General features: G+C 48.0%; 1 protein-coding gene across 1 annotated transcript; it reads right to left on the bottom strand.

The window, feature by feature from the left end:
- Positions 1 to 466: 466 nt before the first annotated feature.
- Tmem268 (transmembrane protein 268) lies at positions 467 to 23,523 on the bottom strand. The gene is made up of 8 exons (XM_029563724.1): positions 23,017 to 23,523; positions 18,525 to 18,634; positions 15,311 to 15,418; positions 14,208 to 14,357; positions 8,969 to 9,079; positions 7,087 to 7,167; positions 6,110 to 6,289; positions 467 to 1,742 (listed from the first exon to the last, which is right to left on the bottom strand). The coding sequence occupies exons 1-8, from the start codon at positions 23,123 to 23,125 to the stop codon at positions 1,563 to 1,565; spliced, it is 1,029 nt and encodes a 342-aa protein (XP_029419584.1). The 5' UTR covers positions 23,126 to 23,523; the 3' UTR covers positions 467 to 1,562.
- Positions 23,524 to 23,754: the final 231 nt, after the last annotated feature.

The raw sequence follows: 23,754 nt of genomic DNA on the forward strand, positions 1-23,754 counted from the left end.
CGAAGGAGTAAACTGACACTCGGAGATGGTAATGGCCAAGTCACACACACAGCCTGGAGACATCAGGTATGGAACAAGATTCTAGGTCTCCTGCTGCCTAGGGAATTTTCTCTCTGAGGATGTATTACCCAGAACGCCTCAACTTGAAGAAAAGAGTACTTTGTGCATAGAAATGAGAATAATAAACAGCAGAATAAGCTGGAGCTCACCAGAATCATCCAACCCACCCGCCACACAGACGGAAAACAGAGGCTGGCCAATAGTGACCTGGGGAAAGCTGCACAGCTAGAAGTGGAAGCTCAAGACCAGACCGCAGATTCATCACGGCTCGGGCCTCACCATCCAACCACATTTGCAGAACAATTTGCTGAAGCTGGTGGAGATGGTAAAGCAATCAAGCCATGGGATTTTTTTTTTCCCCCTACGGAAGTCAAGGTCATGGACAAAAAGAACAAGGATGCAGAAATGGACCATAAGGAGTTTACAATCTAGCTAGGAAAAACAGGTATGTACAGAGGAAAACAGAGTAACATAAAACATCAGTTCAGGTAACAGCTGTATCAAGAAGACAGAGAGGCAGGGGTGACTAAAAGACTTCTTGAAGGAAGGGTAAGGAAAACTGGGCTTTGAAGCATGAACAGGAGTCCAACAAGTAGGAAAAAAAAGTTACATCAGTTCAGGAAAGAGTTCCAACTTATAATGGTGTTTATGGGAGATAAATTCACAAAGGCCAAGTGTTTGGGGAATGGGCCTGTCAAATGGTCTTCAAATGCTTTGGAGAAAAGACTATCTGGAAGTCTCTGAGCTCTTCAAACAAATGCAGGAGTGTCTAATCACACTTCATTCCAGAACAAGAAAATATCACAACTGCTCTGCAGGACGGAACCACAATCATAAGCGAGTGTGTTGCTGAACAAAACCAGTCCCTGAGTCCAACAGGATATTCTTTTCCAAACTCCTCTGTGGACAGTTACCTGCCTTTTGTCAGCTCCTGTCTTCCACCCCAGGTGCTAGCAGACAACAAATTCAGATGCTGTTGCTGTTCATAAAGTAAGAGGGGAGAGCAGTCTTCTGAGAATTCCTTCTTCATGCTGGAGAAAGGCTGATGATATCAGTAGTCCAAGGCAATGTGGAAACAGCAGCATCTTCTCTGAGACTCAGTTTCCCCATCTGACAACAAAGGTCTAGGGTAGGACCATCACCTGAATCTGAGCTTTGACAGACTTGCCCTTTGGGGTCATCTGCAGGTCTCTGAGTCTTGGCAGGTAACAACAGAAGGGCTCTTCCACCCAAGCTGCGGGCCCAAACAGCCCAAGAAGAGCTAGGCTGGCCCAGCTCTGCCATCACCAATTCAGCACGGTCCGGACAGGCTATGATGTCAACAAGGCAGTTCCGTGCAGGGCTCTGGAATGTGCTCAGTGTCCCTGTGGCTAGCATGACTGACACTCTCCAAGGTGTCCTCAAATGCTGATTTCCTTGTCAGAGCTCACTGCTGGCCATTCCAAGTTCCCAACGCCTCCCTGACTTCTCAGTCTTGGAAGATGCATGTCTCTGTCCCTAGGTCACCTGGCCAGGAATGGGCAGCACCCTGTGCCCAGGATGTGTGCTTCTATGAGCTGGCATGGGCATGGAATCCTCGGAGAGTCTGTGTGTCGTGTCCCCACTGGCTGGGGGAGCTCAGAGGTCACGAGGAGCCGGGTGTAGTAGCCAGCAAACACGGCCAGCAGCTGCCGGGCCATTTCCTGCAAGAGGCAGGAAAGCAGGGTGAGGACCACGAGAGACATGTGGAGCAGCAGGGCTTAGGCACAGGAGGAACCCAAGCTAGCCTCCTGCCCTAGGCTTGTGAAGGAAACTCACTGGGAAGAACCAGCCAGATCAGCACCTGGGGTTCTTGAAAGATGAAGTGCAGGCTAGAACCCCACTCTGCCATTCACTGGCCAGAGGCTGCTGTGGCCTCGGCTGCCTCATCTCCAAGGGAGCCTTGCTAATAACAGGATTCACAGGACTGGGAGTTCTGCTCAGAGGGAGGCTAAAGCTCTGGATTCCATCCTCAGCACCAAGAAAGATAATATACCCTCAAAAGGTCTATAGCCTCAGAGCATTGAAGAAGTTACCATGCCCTCCTTATGGACATACTCTTTCTACTTTCTAAAAATCTGCGAGTCTAAGGAACATGACGTCAGACTGACTCACACAAAGAAAATTACTACATGAAGGGCTGGATGGGGGACTATTCCCATGATAGTACACCCTCAGTTCACATAAGGTGCCTGGCAGAGACCTTATTTTGAGATAGGATCTCATTAAGTAGTCTGGTTGGCCTAGAACTCACTATATAGACCAGGCTGGCCTCAAACTCTCAGAGTTCTGCCTGTGTCTGCCTCCCAAGTACTGGATTAAAGACACGCAGCACCCACCCAGCTGGTAAATTTCTTTGCATAAGTATTCCTAATGTACTAAAGGAGTTTGCTTATGAAAAGTAGATTTACTATAAAAGGACAAACACTACATAGGAAGACAGACAGTGGTCCTGGGGGAGGAGAAAGAGAAGTTAGTGTTGGATTGGGATAGGGCTTCAGTAGAGGACACTGACAGTGTTCTAGAGGTGGATGGTGATGAAGGTCACACAGTGTGAACATATTCCATGCCACTGAACTGCACAGCCTAAAAATGGGTAAGGTACAAATTTCTTATTATGTATTATTTTACCAAAATGAAAAAAAAAAGAAAGTAAAGGAAAAAACATAACTGGATGTCATGCATTCTTTTAACATACTTGGTCTCTAACATTTTACTTGTTGGTCTAGCAATTGGGGTTCCAGGGAAGAGATTTAACTTCCTCACAAAACTTATGCCTACCCTAAATGTTGTAAGTGTGAGTTACAGTGAGACACCTTGGGAGGGGGGGAGATGGGGGGCCTAGTAATTAGGAAGAGGAATTTTAATTAAGGAGGCCACAAGGGAATTCCAGCTCATTCACTCTGTGGCTCACTGGGCAGGTCCCTGCCTGATAAAGCCATGTCTTCATGGTAAATCTGTGGTAAGGAAGGTGACGTTGCAGAAGCAAATATGGAGAATGCACTTAGCCCAGCACTGTGAATATCATCAGTATCATCCACATCATTATTAAGAAGCAGACACCTGGCTCACAGCTGTTATCTCAGTACTTGGGAGGCAGAGGCAGGTGGACTGCCGTGAGTACAAGGCCAGCCTAGACTACAGAGTGAGTTCAAGGTCAGCTTGGGCTACAGAGTGAGACCCTGTCTCAAAACAAAACAAAAAAAAATTACATAGGGCTGAAGTGATTGCTCTGCTCTTCCAGAGGACCTGGGTTTGGTTCCCAGCACCAACATTGGTGCTAACAATCATCTTTAACTCCAGTTCCAAGAGAGCCAACGCCCTCTTCTGGTCTCTGTAGCCACTGCACACATGTGGTGCACTTATATATACTCAGGCAAAATACTCATACATATAAAACAAAAATAAACAAATCAGGGACTGGAGTGATGGCCCAGCGGTTAAGATCATTGACTGCTCTTTCAGAGGACCCAGGTTCAGCTCCCAGAACCCACATGGTAGCTCACAACCATCTGAAACTCCAGTTCCAAGGGACCTGACACTTCCTCTGGCCTCCACAGGCATTGTACGCATAGATGCACTTAAATACACGCAGGCAACACATATACATAAAATAAAAATAATTAATTTAATTAATTAAATGTTTTAAAGTCCTAACATGATTCTGGACAAAAAGCAGTTACCTCTATCTGGCTCATAGGACTTATTTTTGTTTGTAGTTGTCTTTTATGCTAGAAAATATTGAAAACTTCAAATAACGTCCCTTCCCTAACTCAAATGGGTCTCACCAATTGAGCCTAAGATCAGTAACACAAGAAGCAAGCTCTACAGTAAGGGAAGTGGCGTGCTGAGACTCAGGGTGGCTTCTGCCCCAGGCTCTGCCACCTGCTCCCTTGTTCTGTGAGCTGGTAAAGATCTACAGACCTCTCTTACCCATTGAATGGAAAGTCATCCAGACCTCAGAGATGTGCTAAAGAATTCTTTGCAGGATAAAAATCTGTAAAAATATGAGAAGTTATTCTAACTCTCTCTCCATCTGTCACAGGCTCTGTGCTCCAAGGGACACAGGATGGTCTAGCTGCCCACACCAGAACTTGGGTAAAGGTTGTATTTTTCCCTAGTTAAACGACCAGCTCAGCTACTTTCAAAACATGCACATGGGGCTGGAGAGATTGCTCAGTGGTTAAGAACACTGACTATTCTTGCAGAAGACCCAGGTTCGAATCCCAGCACCCACATGGCAGTTAACAACTGTCCATAACTCCAGTTCCAGGGGATCCGACAGCCTCTTCTGTCCTCCACGGCCATTGCACGACACAGGTGCACTTACCTACATGCAGGCAATACAGGCATACACATAAAATAATAAAATTTTTAAAAATATATGCACACACACACATGCTTGATATTCATGATAGGAAATTGTACTTCTATGGGTTTGAATGAATTTGAAGGAATAATTTGAAATGCCCATATTTGATGGGCTATTGCACATCAACCCAGACATGCAGGCCGCAGTGAGCTCATGACCTTATCAGTCTTTTCTGCTCTTAAATAAGAATCAGAAGGATGCAAATGAAGAGACTGATACAGCTGTCATTTTCTCTCTCAAATACTCCTACTGGGCGCCCCCTTCCCACCAGTGCGGAAGGGGAAGCCTGGGCTGAGCTGCACTCTGACTCTCCAAACCCCTGGACTGAGAAGAAAATGCAAGTAATCTCCCAAAGCTCCAAATGTCACCTGAGGTCACTCCTACTGCCTGCCACCCTATGCGGGTCTGTCCTCATGGTTTCAAGAGGGCAGCACAAGTTGCAAACCATGTCGTCAGACTGCAAGTCTTCCAGCAGAAAGGCAGACCCAAGCAGGTTCCTAGCAGGACCTGACAAGGATCTGGGGCTGATGGAGCCAGAACTGATGGTATTCCAACAATCACAGAAGATCCAAACACTGACTCTAATTTAAGTGGGTGAGTGAATACGTGGATAATGAACGGATGGGGGATGAATAAGATAGATTAAAGAAGGATGGATGTATGAAAAGATGATGATTGAATGAAGGATAGATGAATGATGGAAGGATGGATAGGTGGTGAGAGGACAGAGAGAAGGATGAATGGAATGATGATGAATGGATGGAGAGAGGATGGGATGGATAGAGGATGGATGGACAGATGGATGGATAAACAGAGGATGAATGGATGTCTGAATGGATGAATGAAGGATAGATTATGGAAGGATGGATAGAGGGAGGGTGAGAAGACAAGAAGATGGATGAATGTAATGATGATGGATGGATAGATGGGAGATGGCTAGATGGGTAAATGGACAGAAGGATGGATGGGTGGATGATGGATGGATGGATGATGGATGAATGGAAGATGGATGGATAGGTGAATGGATGGAAGGATGGATGGATAAATGAACATAAAAGAATGATGTTTATGAATAGATTTCTTTTTTCTTTGAGACAGCGTCTTCCTGTGTAGCCTGAGCTGACCTTAAACTTTCAATCCTCCTGCTTCCACCTCCCGAGTACTAAGATTATAAGCATGTGTCAACCCACCCTGAAATATGTAGATTTTTTTTTAAAGATCAAGTCATCCAAATTGATGTAGGATGTAATCTACCAACATGCAACCATCCTTCTAACGCAGCTATCAAGAAGGATTTCCATGATATCTTAAAATGCAACCCAAAATCTCAGTAAGAACAAAACTAGTTTGTATGAACTATGGTTTAAAGCACGGGTATGACACTGGACAAGGTGACAGAGGCCTGCCATCCAGAAGCTTGGAGGTTTACAAGCATGAGACCAACCTAGGCTGCATAGCAAAGCCTGTATCAAAAATAAAAGTGGTGGAGTGAACAAAAAATAGTGAAAAGATGGATTTGACCTACAAGATTTGAATGGTCAGTCTCCAGGAACTCAGAGAAGCTATGACCCCAGGACCCAGAACTTGAGGCACCACATGCACCAAGACCATGCAGGTGCCCACAAGGGAGGACCACGCTGACTGCTGCAGCACCATTACCTCTGGCTCAGCCTCAGGAACAAGCTGGTGGAGCTCGGTCTGCATGAGTGGTCTTTCCTGAGGGCCCGGAGCACTGGGCAGGAGAGGAGCATCCTCCATGTCCTCGGGCCCCTCCACCACAGGGCTCACTCCTGTCTCTATGACAACACATAGTTGGCTCAATCTGCTTTTCAGCAAGGACTGCAAAAGAAACAGGGGGGGAACGGGTGTGTCCTAAGTCTCGCAGCATCTGGCAGGGTGGACCCAGCTAAGAGCTAGACGCTGACCTCGCTGAGCCACACCAGTGAGATCACACAATTTCCCATGAAAGCATGGTCTTTGTCAGCTACTAAAGGACTCTGCCCTCCACGCTCAAATTTGCTCCTCATTACAGCCTGGAATGTGGGTGCCTATCCACATGCTGCAGGTGAGCAAACTGGGCTCGAAATCTATCTGAAGCCACCTGGGAGTTAGTGAACCAGGAGCAGGGTACCAAGGCAATCTGACCTCAGGACCAACTCTAAGGCATCAAGGGCCCAGGAAAGGCTTATCTTAGGGAAGTGCCTGGGGCTTAGGGTCAGGGGTTTGGCCTCCACACCTGGCCATCAGCAGCCAGTCATGACCATGACCAAATGGGGCACAGGTCTCCAAGTGCGTTTCCTCCATAGTAAAACCAGCATTGTCTCCCCGGCCTTCTGAGTCAAGGGCAGAAGGTCATCTGAATGGGTGTTGCTGGAATACATGATATCTTTGGAGCCTCCATAATGTATTATTAATATGATTACTATTATAAAGAAATACATGTTCACAATAGAAAAACATTAAAGATGCGGTCAGCTAAAAAGCTGCAGCTCAGGTTATTCCCTGGGCAAAAGCACCCCCTGAGTCTGGAGGGGATTCATCCTTCAGGCAACTGCTGTCTGGGGAATGCTTTAGTAATGTGATTTAGACAGTCTGGTGTCCTGGTTTAATTTGGTGTTTCCCTTCGGGCACCTTACCTCTTGAGTCCTCTTCATCTCCTGAACATGGTTGGACAAAAACTGCACACAGTTCTCCAGGTCAAAGTAGACAAACCAGAGCTGTGGAGAGAAGCAGGAGGGTCTGACCTTGAACTCCAAAGCCCGAGTCAGCCCTGCAGTTCCTGCTCCTGTTCCTTGTCTGAGGCCCACCCATCTGAGAAACACCTGACATGTCTTAGCAGGAACACAGTAACTGTGTCTCATTTGTACAGCCGGAGGGGAAAAAAATCAGTGGTGCTAAGGGATGAATGCTAGGTAGACACACTACCACTAAGCTACATGCCCAGCCCAGAGAAATGGCTTTGTGAACCAAGTTAGAGCATGTCCAACCCTGTACAAAATAGCTGGGGCTCCATCTCCCACATCTACTGAGCATCCCAGACTCCAAAGCCCTCTGGCCATCACATGTCCATTGGTGGGTAGCACCTTCACCCTAAGCGGTCTAGGTGACTGTCTGTTGAAACTCAAATATGCAAATGAGGGAGGCCCTCACAGAGGATATCTCTACTACCCAGGTCATCAACACAGGTCTTCTCAGACATCCTGTTCTCCCCCACCCCTCCTTTCCCTTCTGCCTCATCCTCAACAACCCCTAGGCCAGGTTACTGTTACCAGGTCAAAACCCTCCATGTTCACTGTGACACGTTGTTAGTGTCACACACATCATAATATAAGTTATACAGAAAAGTAGAATCCTTCATCTTCTACTTCCAACCACTGCCTCCTCCCTCCTCTGGGTGACTGAGCCTGAGACCCTCCTGCAGGCTAGTCTCTCCCACCTTCTGTTCACATGACTTTTTATTTTAAAGCTTTTTACTGTGAAAAATCTCCAAACATACACAGAAGTTGATGAGAACTCTCCATTGTCCTGCTTTGACAACTGTCACTCCATGGCCACCTCAGTTCCCCTCCACCTCACTCCTTGCCTATCACATCGCCCCCCACCCTTGCAGATATCATGCAAGAGGGCCTTACGTGCCACACCATTCCGGGTGTGATGCCTCCACAAAACAAGGATCTGTGTGTCCTCTGTCACAGCTCCAGCTGGAGAACAGTGCCCAGCACTTGGGATGATCACAGGACATGCATAAGACACTTCTCCTAGGTCCCCTGTTCATATTCGCCCAGGTTCCCCTAGGTTCCTCTGGGGCAAAGGGCTGTGACTAGTGATGCATGTGTGTACTGATGAGCCACAGCCTGAGCCAAACCCAGCTCTGCCACAGTTGTACAGGCTTTCCCTAAGTCCTGCTGTCTTCAGTTGTAGAATAAGAATAAAGTTCACCCTGCCTCCAAGGAAAGGGATGAGATCTCACCAAGGTTGCAGATTTGAAGAACTCAACTTCAGTGAGTGTTAATCACTGAGCACCGAGCACTAAGTACTGAGCACTGAGCAGAGGCAATGAGACTCAGGAGATCCAGCCTCAGTTGGGTCCCAACCCACCATGTGACTTCCTACTTATCACTTTAATATCTCTCTACTGCCTTAAGGACACAGAAAACCACTAAGGCCAAACACACGAGTCCTTAGCATCTGGCCTGCCTCTTCCACCTCATTTCTCCTACACTGTAGCCCCAGGCCACCATGAGCTCCTCACTGTCCCCCTAATGGCCACTCTTTTACTGGAGGGACAGCAAGGCCACTATGACTATCATCCTTACAGGCCAATAACCCCACAGGGCCCACTGTGCCCAACCACAGGGCTAAGCACTGAGGAGTCCCCAGAAAGACACTGGGGCAGGGAGGAGGAAAGTACCACCTACAGCCCAGCAGCAGCAGACACCGGACACATAGGGCAGGCTAGGAGAACACGAGACCACCCACAAGAGGGTCACTGGGAGAGGTCAGTCTGAGACACAGTACCTGGATGACGCTCTGGCATCCTTCCACTGTGTCGGTCACTCCCAGCAGCACCCGATATCTCAGGAGGGCTCTGTTAGCAGCTGTCAGCCTTAGGTCTGTGTTAGTATTTGCCTGAAAGACAAGTACCAGGCCCAAAGCTGACCTCCAGATGGCCCTGCACACCACACATGTCCCTCCCCTGAGGCCACATATCAGCCTTTGTCCTCAGGATGCCTCCATTTCCTCCTCTATGGTAAATTCAGTGGCAGACAGCCTGAGCCAAAGCCTGACCCTGCTATTTCCTGGCTGTGGGGTGTGTGTCCTTCTATTGAGTCTTGTTGTCTTCAGTTGTAAAATAAAAATAAACCCCACCTCTGCTTCCAAGAAAGGAGGTAAAGTCTTACTGAGGTTGCAGATAAAGTCCTTAACCCAGAGATGGGGTGCTAGGGATGTTTGTGGGAAGCAAGTCAGTCTGCTCTTTGTATAAGGCACCAGCTCTGTCTCTAACAGAGCAGAGGCAATGAGAAGCAGGAGATCCAGTGTCAGTTGTGTCCCCACCCACCTTTTCTTTTTCTTTTCTCTTTTTTGAGACAGGAACTCAATCTTGAAGACCCTCTAGCCTCAGCCTTCAGTGATCCGGGAGCAAGGCATGTGCCACCAAGCCCTGTGGTAGTGACTTGTACAATATGGACAATACTCTGCACAAATGACTTTTACCTAACCTTGCAACCAGAAAGTTAAACTGAGCTTGTTTATAGTGTAGACAAGCTCACTGAGCCATGTGCTCTTCTTGTGATCTCGGCATTTGACCTTAATCCTTCATGACCCTACCTTGATCTCCACTCAGGATTGTCTATGAATGTGTGTATAGGCTGAATACAAAAAAGTGTTAAAAACAGTGTGTATCTCAGTGCAAACAATGGAAGAAATTTATAACATCTGTTTTAGTTGTGCGTGTGTGTGTGTGTGTGTGTGTGTACACTATTCTAAGTTCGTGGGAGTCACAAAAGACATAATCTTCTAATAAGGATCCAACTTTTAGTTCCCTATTTCACACTGGATACATTGTTTCAATAAAACAAAGGACAGGCCCTTGTCCTTGACTAAAATTTGGAGAGAAATCTGAAGGAACAGGTTCTCAGCAATTCAGGTCTGTTCTTGGCCTCAAAATGCATGCCAAGAGTCAGGATGTCCTTTTTAAGCATCACCAGAATGTGACATTACTAAATGTTCTAAAGTCCTGTGCTAACAGGCCTACACTTAAAATTTATTTATTTGTTTTATGTGTTTGTGTGTTTGGCCTACATGCAATAGCCATAGCCTCTGAACATTTCAGAGAAGAGGGCATCAGGTCCCCTGGAACTTGAGTTGTTAGCCACCATGTGGGTGCTGGGAACTGAACCCAGGTCCTCTGGAAGAACAGTAAGTGCTCTCAACTGCTGAGCAATTTCTCCAGTCCCAGACCTACTTCAAAGTCCTTAGCACAGCAACTAGTCCTCAGAGGAACTACTTCCTTCTGATTCCACCCACACCAGTCAATACCAAACACACAGCTGGCAGGTACTAAGGAGACCAGGAAAGGGCAAGAAAGGAGTAACGGGATCCAGAGCGCTGGTTTAAGGGGGAGACCCCCAGGTGCCTTCAGAGGCAGCTACAGGACCAACCAAAGACAAGGGCCCTAAAAGGAAAACTGGAAATGTTCAGAGGCCCTTTGGGTAGTCAAAGAGATGGGATGGACACACTGGCAGGCAGTAAAAGATGCTGACATGTGCCTACCACTGAAGGGCATGGCCCATGAGAGAATTCTACATGCCAAGAACCTGTCCCTGACCTTCTTGGACCCCCCCAAAACTCCATTGGGCATGGAGGAGCTAGAAAATAGAATTCTCTGGTGTCCCGTCCAAACTCCATTGCACACACAGGTCTTAGACGGGGGTTCACGAGGGTTCAAGGTACACTAGAATGACTACATTTGGTTTTGTCTAGAACTCCGGTTAAGTCTTGCTCATTCTTTCAGAAACCTACTCACTGACAGTTGAGTTCCTGTCTCTGACTCTCACCACCTGTATGACCCCAGGCAGGTTTACTTAGCATCTCTGTCTCCGTGTCCTCATTCCAAGTTGAAGATGGAAACTCCCCTGCCTCAGGGATTACAATAAGGATGAAATGAGCTACTGCATGTGGACCACTTAGGAGTGGACACGCCGTACACAACATTGAGACATGGAACCTGGACTGAAACACTTTATTTTCCACTATGCCACCTCAGCCACACAGGAGCCACACAGGAGCATCTTCAGGGACTACCCGGCCATGTGTCACACTTGGGAGGGGACAGGAGCACAGTCTTCGCCTGCCTGCACCAACTCCTGATCTTAAGAATGGTTAATCATGAACCACAGAGTGCACCACAGAAGGTCTTATGGATGTTGAGTGATGCAGGGAGGGTACTAGGACTGTAAGTGACAATGGTCAGGAGGGAGAGGTCTGCAGGGTCCCGACAGGAAATCTCATGGGATGAGACCCAAAGGAAGACCTGGGGAGCGCCATGGGGCCAAGATTAGTTCCTGAACCTCCCTGAGCTTTTCCTTACCGGTAGTAATAGCAATTAACATTTACTGAGCATTTCTGTTATGTCAAGTGCTATTACAAGTACTTTTCGCATACTTTAAATCTCACAGTTACCCTATGGTAGAGCCAGAGTTATGCCCTTTGCAGGTGAGGAAACTGAGGCCCAGAGAGGTTGCAGAGGTAACAAGCATCAGCAGTATCCTGAGTCCTTACATTGTTTACGGCCTTGGACATCAGGCCCTAAGCAAGGAGCACACAGTGGGTACTCAGAAAACAGAGGTCAGTGTTAGGAAGAAAGGACACACTGACAGGGTTTCCTGAGTGACCAACAGGACTAGAACATGGCGTCTGGGCTCTGTGTATCTGAGGCCCCTGGACACAGCTGTGAGCAGAGGGAAGGTCCTGCTCCTCTCTGTGACCTGTGTCTAGCACCTCACCTGGCACTCTCGGGCTTCATAAGTACGGCTGCATAAAAGCAGAAAGGGTAAAAGGAGGAAGCAGCGCACCCAGCAGGCACCCCCGCACCACGTAGTCGTGCTGCACCACGATGCACCTGCCAGGTTTCCTGTTTCTTTCTTCCTGCTAAGGTTGATGGTTTGCTTTCTTCTCTCCCCAAGAGAAGCATTTCCTGGCAAGAGCGGCCAGCTCAATTTATTTTTATAGAACAAGCACAAGAACTATGAAGGCCTCAACAGAGCCCAAGGGCCACATTATCTTGTCAGGCTTGCCGACAAAGCCCAACAATGATCCTTTCAGAATGATTAAACCATAAAGTCCCTATTTGTTCCAATGAACACAGGCACAAAATGGAACTCACATCCCAAACCCAGGATGCATTTTACATCTAGTCATCCCTCTGAGCCAGGCAGGAGCAGAGCATTTGCTGAGGGCATTGGACCAAACTGTGTCCTCAGCTACAGAGGACAGAGGGACAGGAGCCTCTGGAGGTACCCAAGACAGTATCCTGTGCAAGGACATCCAAATCTCCTTCCCCAAACCTGTGACTAGGCTGTTACAGGGCAGGGTGGAATGAGAACTACTCAGCCAAGCTTATATCAGGGAGATGATGCCAGAATATCTCGGTGGAGCCACAGAACCATGAGGTCCTCACAGTGGAAGAATCAACAGCAAGGTATGGGAAAGGCTTTAAAGACAGGAAGGGGCCATGAGCCAAGGAATGTAAGGTGGTTTCTAGCCACTGGAAGAGACCAGGAAGCAGATATACCCCAGGGGCTTCTCTGAGAACACAGGCCTGCCAATACCTTGATTTCCAGTCCATTGACCCCTGTAATGGACTTCTGACTACAGGACTCTAAGGAAATAAATCTGTACTGTGTTAAGCCATCAAGTTTCTGGTGACTGGCAACAGAAGCCCCAGAGTGCCACATGCTGGGTGCTGACTAAGGGTGCCAAACACTGGGTGCTGACTAAGAGTGTGACTTAGAATCTGAGCACCCAGGCCTTGAGCGCCATCCTAGTCACTTAGCAGCAGTGAGCCTTGTGCTACTCCTGGAATCTTTCTGAGACTCAGTGTTGTGAAAGTGAATGTAAAGGCCTCGACCCAGAGTCACTGGGCATGAAAAGCCTTTACCAGCTAACATACAGACTGTAAAGAGCCCGATACATGGCACAGGAAGTCACTGAAGAGACTAACCCTGGGGGGCAGCAACCTCCTCTCTGAAGGTGACTGGGGATCAGATGCTCGACTCTGAACTGAAGCTCCACTTTCAGGGATGCAGGACCCAAGCTATCTGAGCCCATTCTGCCTTTCAGGTCACTGCTGGGTTCAGTGGAGTGCCCACCCACCCCAGAAGGGAACAATGGCATCACCTCCCCAGCCTTTACCCTCCAGCCCTGGCCCTGCAGTGAGGAGGGCCCTGTGGCCCTCCCTGTCACTCACAAGTCATCAAGTCATGGTGCACACCCAGGGAGAGGTGTAAGGGCAAGCTCAGCAAACTGCTGGAGTGCTGCAGGAACCTGACTCTTGGGACCCTCCTCACAAACTGCTTCCAAGGGCGGACACACACACACACACACACAAAATCTACTGTGACTGTGCAAGAAATAGAGACAGAGGAACCAGAGAGAACAAAGAGCCTTTGCTCCCTGGCCTAGAGGCAAGAACTGCTTTGTTCCCCAAGTGCTGCTGCCAGGATGAGCTGCCACAGGGCTATCTGATCCTAAACTGTAAGTGCTGTGAGAGGAAGTAATCTTTCCTCTACATAAACTGACAGAGAAGAGGGAAGGGGAGGGGGGGAAGGGGAAGGGAAGAGAAGGGAAGGAGAGGAGGGGAAAGGAGGGGAGGGAAGAGAGGGGAAGGAAGCTAAGACAGAGGAAGAGAAGGGAAGGGAGGCGAGACTAGGGGAGGAGATGGGAGGTACACGGTGGCCCAAGCCAGTAATCCTAGCACTTAGGAAGAGGATCATGAGTTGGGGGCCAGCCTAGGCTATATAACAAGGGGCTACCTCAAAAGAGAAATATATTGTTTTAAAAATCAGAAATCAGAAAAAATGAAGAACAGAGAGGATTTAACCTCTAATATGACATGTGACCTGATTTTCATAGGTCACAGGTGCTCAGTTATGTGGGTGGTTGGAGGAGTTCCCTGAGACAGACCAGAACAGTCCAGCTTGGGGTACCAGGCTGCCCAGGCCCAAGAACAAAGCATGATGGACCCTGAACATCTCACCTTCCTCTGCTGCCTCTCGAAGATCAGCACAAGGGTGAGGGTCAGGCTGATAGCAGCCAGGGTCACAAGCAGCACGCCAGTCCACTGGCTGCCCAGGGCAAACATCTGGCTGGTGGAGTAGATATTGGCCCACACGACAACGTAGAATACCTGTAGAAGGTGGGGGAAGGCATGGAGCAGCTCCACTTACAGAGACCCCTGCTGACATCCCTAATACCCCTGCTTCCTGGGAGCCAAGAAGAACACATGCCAAGTCTGGACCCAGGGAGTGAGCTCCTGGCCCCTGCTTATCAGTGGACCTCAAAGACAGGTCAATCACTCCTAAACCCTCCTCACCCCAATTCCTCAGGAAACACCAAAGGGCAGGAGGATCTGCAGAGAAGTCTATATTTAAACCCCATGTTAATCCTTGCCTTGCTATGTGGTCTAGGCCAACACCTCTCTGAGCCTTAGTTTCCCTACCTGTAAACTGAGAATAATCATGCTTATATCACAGGACTATTTCAGAGTTAACAAGGTAACATGTCACAGCCCAGCACTTGTCAGGGAGTTGTTAAATGCTAGTCCCACTCTTCCCTTTCTCCCTAGAAATGAGAGGATGGGTCAGTTGGGCCATTTGACCATAAACTGAGAAGCAGAAAGTCAAAGTGGTTAAGAGCACAGGTTCAGGAGCTAGGCCACCTCTGTTCACACACTGCTTGGCCATGTATGCATACATTTCTGTCTGTGAATACACAGAGGCAGGTATACATTTACAAGGATAAACATGCATTGGTACATGCATGAGTATATATACACACCATAAATATATGAAATAAGCCTATCTATGAACAGAAGGAAAACTAAGTCCCAGACAGGAGAAAAGTCTTGGCCAAGGGCAGACATTGAGTTCAGACCTGGTGATATACAGATTCTCAGCCCTAAGCTGAGTGCTCCTTAAACCCCAACTCCCATCCCCTGTAGGGGATGCTCCTGTACCAAATCTACATCTGAATACTGGGCTTACCCAGACAGCTGGGCCCCCTGGCTTCTTATGCACCCCAGGATACAATGCTGCACTGAGGCCAAGGCAGGAGGCAGTGTGGGCCCACCATACTCCTTACCACAGCAAAGGCCAGTCGCATGGGCCTGGAGTTGTAGATGATGTACCTCCTCACTTGGGGTTCCAAGAGAGCGCTCTCAGCCAGGCTCCTGTACTGCTCAGCAGGGACCTATATCACCCAAGGGAAAGAAGTCATGAGTTAAGGGACAGTCATGCTGCCAACTAGCACGTCCTTTCCAGTTCACGGGACTGCCCCTTGGGAGGGAGGGGGATCAAGAACATTCTAGGCAACTCAGAGGAACAGAAAAAGGAGTTCAGAGTACAGGACGGAAATCCCAGGGTGCAGCTCTAGCTCCATGGAGGTGACAGCCCAAGAGCCAGAATGACATCCTGCAGAGGGGTCACACAGCCCAAGGCTCAGTACCTTATAGCAGGCACATGGCAGCCTCAGGCAAGACACAGGCCCCAGACCAAACTCTGGCCATGACATTCATGTGCTATGTGATGCATGGCAAGCAAATCACTTCTCTGAACCCCTAAAACAAAGGGTGCACACCTGGCAGAGCTGGGTACGTGTTCAGTGAGGTAGTGCGCAACAGTGTTTGGCACAAGGAGGGGCTGCAGAGCCAACACCAGGTACTCAGGAGCTACTGAATCATCACCTCTTCACACAGCCCCAAGCACTGAGGGTGCAGGTCCTCCTGTCCAAACCTGAGTGTCTGCATAGTATACCAGCCCAGTGCAAACAGGGCTGCAAACAGAACTGGCCATTAAGAATTACTTCAAGGGCTGGGATGGTGGTGCATGCCATTAATCCCAGTACACAGGAGGCAGAGGCAGGAAGATCTCTGTGAATTGGAGGGTAGGCTGGTCTATACAAAAAGTTCCAGGTCAGCCATGGCTACATTGTTGTCTCAAAACAAAACAAACAAAAGACTGTATCTAGGAACTGGTGAGATAGCTCATCAGGTCAAGATACTTAGCAGTCAAAAATGCAAGCAGTGCTAGGCGTGGTGGCACATGCCTTTAATCCCAGCTCTCGGGAGGCAGAGGCAGGCAGATCTCTGTGAGTTCAAGGCCAGCCTGGTCTACACAGTGAGTTCCAGGCCAGCTGAGGCTACAGGGAGACCCTGTCTCAAAAAGACAAAAAGACAAAAAAAAAAAAGTAAGCGAAGTTCATTCTCCTGAATCCACATAAAAATGGAAAGAGAGAACTGACTCTACAAAGTTGTCTCCTGACCTCCACATATGCACCATGGCACACACAGCACACACACACATATCCACAACAGTGATAATAATTTAATAATTATAATAATAATAATAATAATTTTAAGTTAAAAAAAAACAAGAATTACATCTAGGAACATGCTAGAACAACACACTCCACTAATTTCAAAACGACAGTTTAAGAAAGATGTTCTGGGGCTTGGAGAGGTGTCTCAGTGGGTGAATCTCCTATTGCACAAGCATAAGGACCTGAGTTCGGATCCCCGGAGCCCACATAAAGAAGCAGGTGCTTTGAGAGATCCCCGGCAGCCAGTCTATCTGAATCAGCAAGCTCCAAGTTCTGTAAGAGACCTTTATCTTCAAAAACAAGGTGGAAAACAATCCAAAAAGAAGCCTGACATCGACCTCTGGACTCCACAGACACATGCACACACATGAACACATATGCATGCATAGGGTATGCACATATGCACAAGGAAGGAAGGGGGTGAGGGAGGGGAAGGAGGGAGGGAGTTCTACACAAAGGTGGAATGGAAGTGGGGAAGATGAAGCCGGTTTGTTCAGAGCATGGGAAGTCTTCCTTCAACGGGAACATGTTGTTCTAAACAAATACACAATTCAGTCTTAAGCAAGCTCCAAAAGTTTCAGGGTGTGATGAGATGCCTGAGTCCCTACGTATGTCTAGTCCCTCCTGATTAGCCCAGGGAGGACCTGACCATGAGGGGCTGTGGGGAGAGAACCACACTATCTCCCTTCATCCCAACAGCAACCCTATGATTTACTGTTTACTGCATCCCAGGCAGTGCAGGTGGTCCTCAGTGCTATTCGTTTAATGTGGATGCCCACTGCAGCGTCCGTTCCCCCAAAACTGAAATCAGACCAGCGGACTCTTGGCTTGTGCCAGCTTAGGAGCACTTTCACTGTCCTCTTCAGCAGTCTTTATTAGACGCTCAGCATTTGACTTTCATACAGAGTTAACATATGATAGCGCTCAAGCATTGCAAAACACATAGGAATTTTCCCGTCATAATAGTAAGAAAACAGCACAGCATGCCCAAGGCTGCAGCAGACTGGCCCAGTAACAGACCTCCTCTGATGTATGCAAAGACTGGCAAGGGACAGATAACCTGTCCCCAGCAGTCCACAAACAGCTGTCTAATCCTTCTGCTCCCAGCATCCGGGGGTGGGGGGTGGGGGGGGGGAAACCTCTCCCTTCCTTAAGCCTCTGCATCAACAAAGCCCAAAGAAGTCTGTTAACTTAGTGAGCTAAGTGCCAGGAGCCTGTTAACTATTAGTGAACAGAGCACTACTGCCCTTAAGGGACAAGGGGGGTGGTTACGGTTTAATCCTAATGGAAGCTCTACAGAACAGGCATTAACATCTTCCTCACTGCAGATGACGAAAGGGAAGCACAGAGAATTTCGATTCTCCCAAAGACACACAGGCAGTGAGCAGTAAAATTTATCTATATCCAGACAAGGATCTATAAAGCCCAGGCCTGGATTTGCTGTGTTTGCAAGCATCATATCCAAGCCTGGGTTCCAATAAACCTTCCTTCACAACCATGGCATGGTTTCTTCCCCTACACCACCTGCCTCCTGCCCAGTGTACACCTATTTATCCTTCAACATGCCCTGTCAGGGTCTGCTGCTCCACAGAGATTTCCTAAGCCACCCACCTCAGGAAATGTATCACTTCCTCCTGTGTCATCTGCACCTGGCAGGGTCCTCTACTGCAGCATTCCTGCTGACCTGCTTTACCTGACACGTGTCCATCTCCCCTCTGGGCATGGAGAGCACTGGCACTGGAACCCTGTTCACCTCTGTACTGCTTAACCTGCTCGGTGGCTGGCGTGGAGTGGGCACCCCAACACATATGTACAGGATGAACTCGCTGGAAAGGCAGGACACCTCTGTTGCACTTTCCTAAGCACCCAACCACAGTAAGCACAAGTTAGCATTAAGGAAATGATTGTGAAGAGATGGATGGGTGGACAGGTGGCTGGATGGATGGAGAGAAGAGGTAAGGACCCACACAGCACTCACCTGAATGCCCCAGGCCTGCAGCTGCTCTTCCGCCACGCCAAGGTCAAAGGAGATGGGGGCACAGGTATTGTCAACCCGGAGGACTGTGAGGACCTGGCCATTGTGCAGCTCTGCAAAGAGACTAGAGCATCAGTGGGCCAAGTAGGAGCCCCTTTGGAGGAGCTCAGAACTGAAGGCATCACACCTCAGGATGTGAGTACCTTCTTATGACATGGAAGAACAGGATAGCCATTCTCAGTCCCTGAGGACTTGACTAGGAAGCCCCAAGGAGGCAGCACTAAGACCAGAGTGAGGAACTCCTGGAACACAGGATAACCACATAGTTAACATCTTACCAAGACAAAAAGGCACCTCACAAGGATTGAGCAGTAGTGAGGTCCCCATCACAAGGCATATTTAAACAGGATGAGCAACCAACTATATTAAAGGCCTGATGAGATAGACATTTATTTAGGCGCTACACAAGAGGTTTAGCTGAATAATTTAAATCCCAAGAAGGCTCCAAATCTCAGACACACACAGTTACGGTTGAACATCAGCCCCCAGATGGCCACATCGTCATCCGTTGGCCTGCAACCATGCTGTCTGTCAGAGCAAAGGGGAAAACGCACTGCAGATAGAATACAAGGCAGGTGTCAGCTGGCCTTAAACAGGGACAGCAGCCTGGATTGTCCAGGGGAGCCGATGAAATCACAAAGGTCCTTAAAAGGAGGCAGGGTAGAAAGAGAGGGATGTATGACTCGGGATGAAGCGTACAGAGAGATACACCATGGCTAGCTTTGACCACGGAAGGAGCCACAAGCTAAGCATTGTGGGTGACCTCAAGCACTGAGAAAGGGAAGGCTAGGGTCCTGGCTAGAACTACCAGAAAGGAACACAGCCCTGCATCCCCTCCATCATCAGCTCAGGGAGATCAGTGTCAGGTTTCTGATAGCAGAAACAAAGGTATACCATAGTGGCTTTCAATCCACTGCATTAAACACCGAACATCCTCTGCATCCCAGTAAATGGTGCTCTTTCCCAGGGGCTGTCCGTCACAATCTAAACACTAACCCTATCCATAACTGTCTGCTGCCTCATTTACACACACTGGGGACAGACAAATGCTCAATTGCTTCATTAAGATCGTCCTTCCAGCCAGACTACAGACTTTCATTCAGGTCTGTTCATCCCTAGGTTCTCGGAGCTGGCTCAGTGCCTGCCATATGTCTGATGTCTGAATGAATTGCTAGGACTCTGGTCTTCAACCTTGATAGGATGCTTTTATCATTCCTGAGGGCAGGGGGGAAGAGCACCTCCCATCTCACACATTCCATCATAGAATTCTAAATTCTACATCCTGTCCAAAAGAACTGTCTATTTTGCCCTCTCCCCTCTCTTTTTGGAGTATGGTACACGAAAAAAAACACAAGTTGGATCCATAAGGGTCAAAGATCCAACTCAGACTCTTGCTAACAAGACCTGTTTACTCATTTTTGGACAGTGATAGCCATGACAGGGGCTTCATGAACCACTGACATGCTAGCCTGGAGTGTTTGGCCTAAATAGGTCAAATTACTGGCCCCAGAGTGATCACAATTTAAAAGCAAGCTGGTGAGAACTCAAAAGTTCCCATAGGGGGCTGGAGAGATGGCTCAGCAGTTAATACTGGTTGTTCTTGCAGAAGACCCAGGTTCGAATCCCAGCACCCACATGGAAGCTAACAACTATCCATAACTCCAGTCCCAAGGATCCGACAGCCTCTTCTGACCTCGGTGGGCTCTGCACAACACGGATGCATTTACCTACATGCAGGCAATACACACATACACATAAAATAAAAATTAAAAAAAAATTTTTTAAGTTCCCATAAGGCAACACTGCTATGTCTTTTTATCCTCCCATACCTTGTTCCAAAAAGGGTCTCAAATCACTTCATAAAAACAACAGATAAAGCCAGGCTGAGTGTGGTGGCTTATATCTGTAATCTCAGTTCTGAGGAGGCTAAGGTAGGAGAATCTCTGCAAATTTCAGGCCAGCCTGGGACTATACAGTGAGACCTTATCTCAAAATAAATTAATTAAAAATTTAAATAAAAGAAAAGTGTAAGATTAAACTGAAGACAACTCAAATGCAGACAGCTAATAAGGCTCAGGTCCTGGGCCTGCAGCCCTCACTACATGCCTGGTCTTGCCATGGGTTTCAGTCACATTTAATTGAGCCTCCTGCCCCCAAGAGTCCTAACAGGTAGGTACTGTTCACATGGAAATGGAAGCTGAGCCTTTGAAAAGCAGGGAAGGTACTCTGATGACAGGGAAAATGGAACACAATTGAGAGAAGCCCAAAGGGGAAGTAGAGCCCCAAACGCTGCCTCTGCCTCCATAGGGTGAGATCTCCCACGGGTGCCATTCGCACAGCTCAAGATGAAGCCCCACAGAAGAATCTAGACCTTTCCTACAGCTGTGTCCTGAGCTCAGCAAGTGCTTGCCAGAGCATTGCAAAGACCTTTCACCAAGTCTCTGTTTGCCTTTCAAACAGGAGTTCCTGGATTCTTGGCAACACTATCTCTCATCTGTTCCTTAAAATGAGAACAGCAAGCCCTCCACTTAGAAACACTTGTCTTTACATCTAAGCTAAGAAAAGCTGCCAAAGTGTGTGTGTGTGTGTGTATGTGTTTGTGTGTGTGTATGTGCGTGTGCATGTGTGTGTGTGTATACGTATGTACAGACATACATACAAAGCAGCAGTAACTGGCTTGCTTGGGACTGGAACTGCTCCTGCAGAGGACCCAAGTTGGGTTCCGATCACCCATGTTGGGCAGCTCACAACTGCTTGTAACTCCAGCTCCAGGGGATCCAACGCCCTCTCCTGGCTTCTGTGGGCACTGCACTCACTTGTACAGACAAAAAGACACACACACATACATATATATATATACATATATACATACACACACACACACACACATATATATATATATATATTTTTTTTTTTTTTTGTCTTTTTGAAGCAGGGTCTCTGTGTAGCCCCAGCTGTCCTGGAACTCACTATATAGACCAGGCTGGCCTTGAACTCACAGAGATCCACCTGCCTCTGCCTCCCGAGTGCTGGGACTACAGGCGTACGCCACCACGCCCAGCTACACACATATATTTTTTAAATAAAATAAGTCTTAGGGCTGGAAAGATGGCTCAGCAGTTAAGAGCACTGACTGCTCTTGCAGAGGACCCAGGTTTGATTCCCAGCACCTACATGGCAGGTAACAACCATCCATAACTCCAGTTCCAGAGGATCCAATGCCCTTTTCTGACCTCTGTAGGCACTGCACAACATGGGTACACTTACATGCGTGCAGGCAATACACTCATATATATATATATATAAAAAAAAACTTATTTTCCAAAAATCAGCAAAATAATATCCTTCAAGTCCTGCAGGAAAATTACTTCAGTCCTTTCCTTTCTATTGAGCTACTGCTTCATGTACAGGGATTTAAATTGCTTTTTTTTTTTTTCATAACATAGTCATTAAAACCCTTTTTTTGTGTCTGTGACAGAGTCTCCCTGTAGCCCCAGCTGCCCTGGAACTCAGGCTGGCCTTGAACTCACAGAGATCCACATGCCTCTGCCTCCCGAGTACTGGGATTAAACGCATGCACCACCACGGCCAGCCAAAACCCTTTTTTCAAGCAGTAAGTTTTGGACCCTCTATGTAAGCATTGCATTCCTAAGGAGCCCCACAATTCACTGTGCTGTTTCCCCTTGCTAAACCCAGCTACCATCCATCCCTTTATTCAACATAACATTGAATCAGTGTCTGTTGTGGGCCAGACCACCTGCCAGTTCTTCAAACACAGGGATGGGTGAAACAGTGCAGAGCCCTGCCCTCTCTGTGCTCCCACTCTAGAGGGAAGGCTTGATGCTCAGCATTTATTACTCAACTAATCAGTGTCTTAAATAAATGCTGCAGAGAAAATCAGGAATATGGTAGAGCATCCCAACTCAGACTGTGTCATCAGAAGTTTCATCGTGAAGGGATATTTGAACTGAGTTCTGAAGGATGAATAGAAATTAAGCAGAGAAAAAGCATTATGAGTAGAAAGAACAAAGGCCTTGGGCTGGAACAGCAAAACAAAGAACAGACAAGGGCAGCAGGAACCACCAAGGCCAGCTGGTGAGTGATGGATCCGCATGCCAAGTCCAGCAAGAGACCCTGAGGCAGAAGTGATTGCAGGGGATGCATTTAAAAAAGTCTCTCTCCTGCCATGTAACGAAAAGAACAAGGAAAGAAGAGAGGAGACTAAGTAGAAAGCCAGGAAGTTGAGCAGAAGGTGATGACAGGAGGCAGGGATGGCAAGAACAAGGGAGAAATGCCAGAAAGTGGCCTGGAACTGTATTCCAAAGCTGCTCACCCTTTCACTCGCTCTGTGCTCCTCCTGCCCCAGTCCTAATGTGTCAGTTCAGTACAGTATGAGGCACAGGGAGATGGGGAGGATTTGAGCTCTCAGTCTTACCTTGCCCCCAGCCAGATGGGCTCCCCTGAGGCAGTGTGCTCCAGCCAGGGGCGGAGGTGGGCAGCGGGCCCACTGCCCCACCAGGGTCCATCTGTGGTTCACAGGCCATGGTAGAGGGCCAGCTGTCCCAGCTTCTACTTCCCGTTTCTGAAGCTGTGGTTCATGCTGGAGGCACTATGCACCTTGCCTTGCCTGTGAAAAATAGTGCAAGAAAGAATTTCAGGCCTGGGTTTCCTCGGTCTTCCTGGGGCCCAAGTCCTCAAAAGCCAGAGAGAGCCACCAAGAATCTTCATGCTGACTTCTGTCTTTGATCACGCTGAAGAAATTTCTGGAAGGAAGAAGGAACTAAAAACCTTCCCAGGCCTCAGTTGAGAATTCCCCTTCCGGCTTTGGGTTGTCTCCAACTCACTCACACCAGGCCCCACTCATCCATCTTTCTAACGAGGTCCCAGGTAACCAGGCATGAGACAGGTATTGCGTTCATTAAGGGGAGCTTCCTACAAGGCACTGCAAGAGACAGAGAATGAAATCAGGGAACAGGAAATAAAGATTACACACACCAGAAAAAAAAAAAAAAAAAACTGAAGCCATGAAGAACGGAACTAGCCAGTCATATTGCACTCCAGTTCCCTTGAAAGGGAGAGGCTGATGTTCAGTGCCTTCCCGATCACCCCAAGTTGCGTAAACGTGGACAAGAGGCTTAACCTCACCACTTCTAATCAGTTTCTCTAAATCTAG

This window comes from Nannospalax galili, unplaced genomic scaffold (assembly GCF_000622305.1).
Source record: "Nannospalax galili isolate Female #2095 unplaced genomic scaffold, S.galili_v1.0 scaffold34, whole genome shotgun sequence".
Taxonomy (NCBI): domain Eukaryota; kingdom Metazoa; phylum Chordata; class Mammalia; order Rodentia; family Spalacidae; genus Nannospalax; species Nannospalax galili.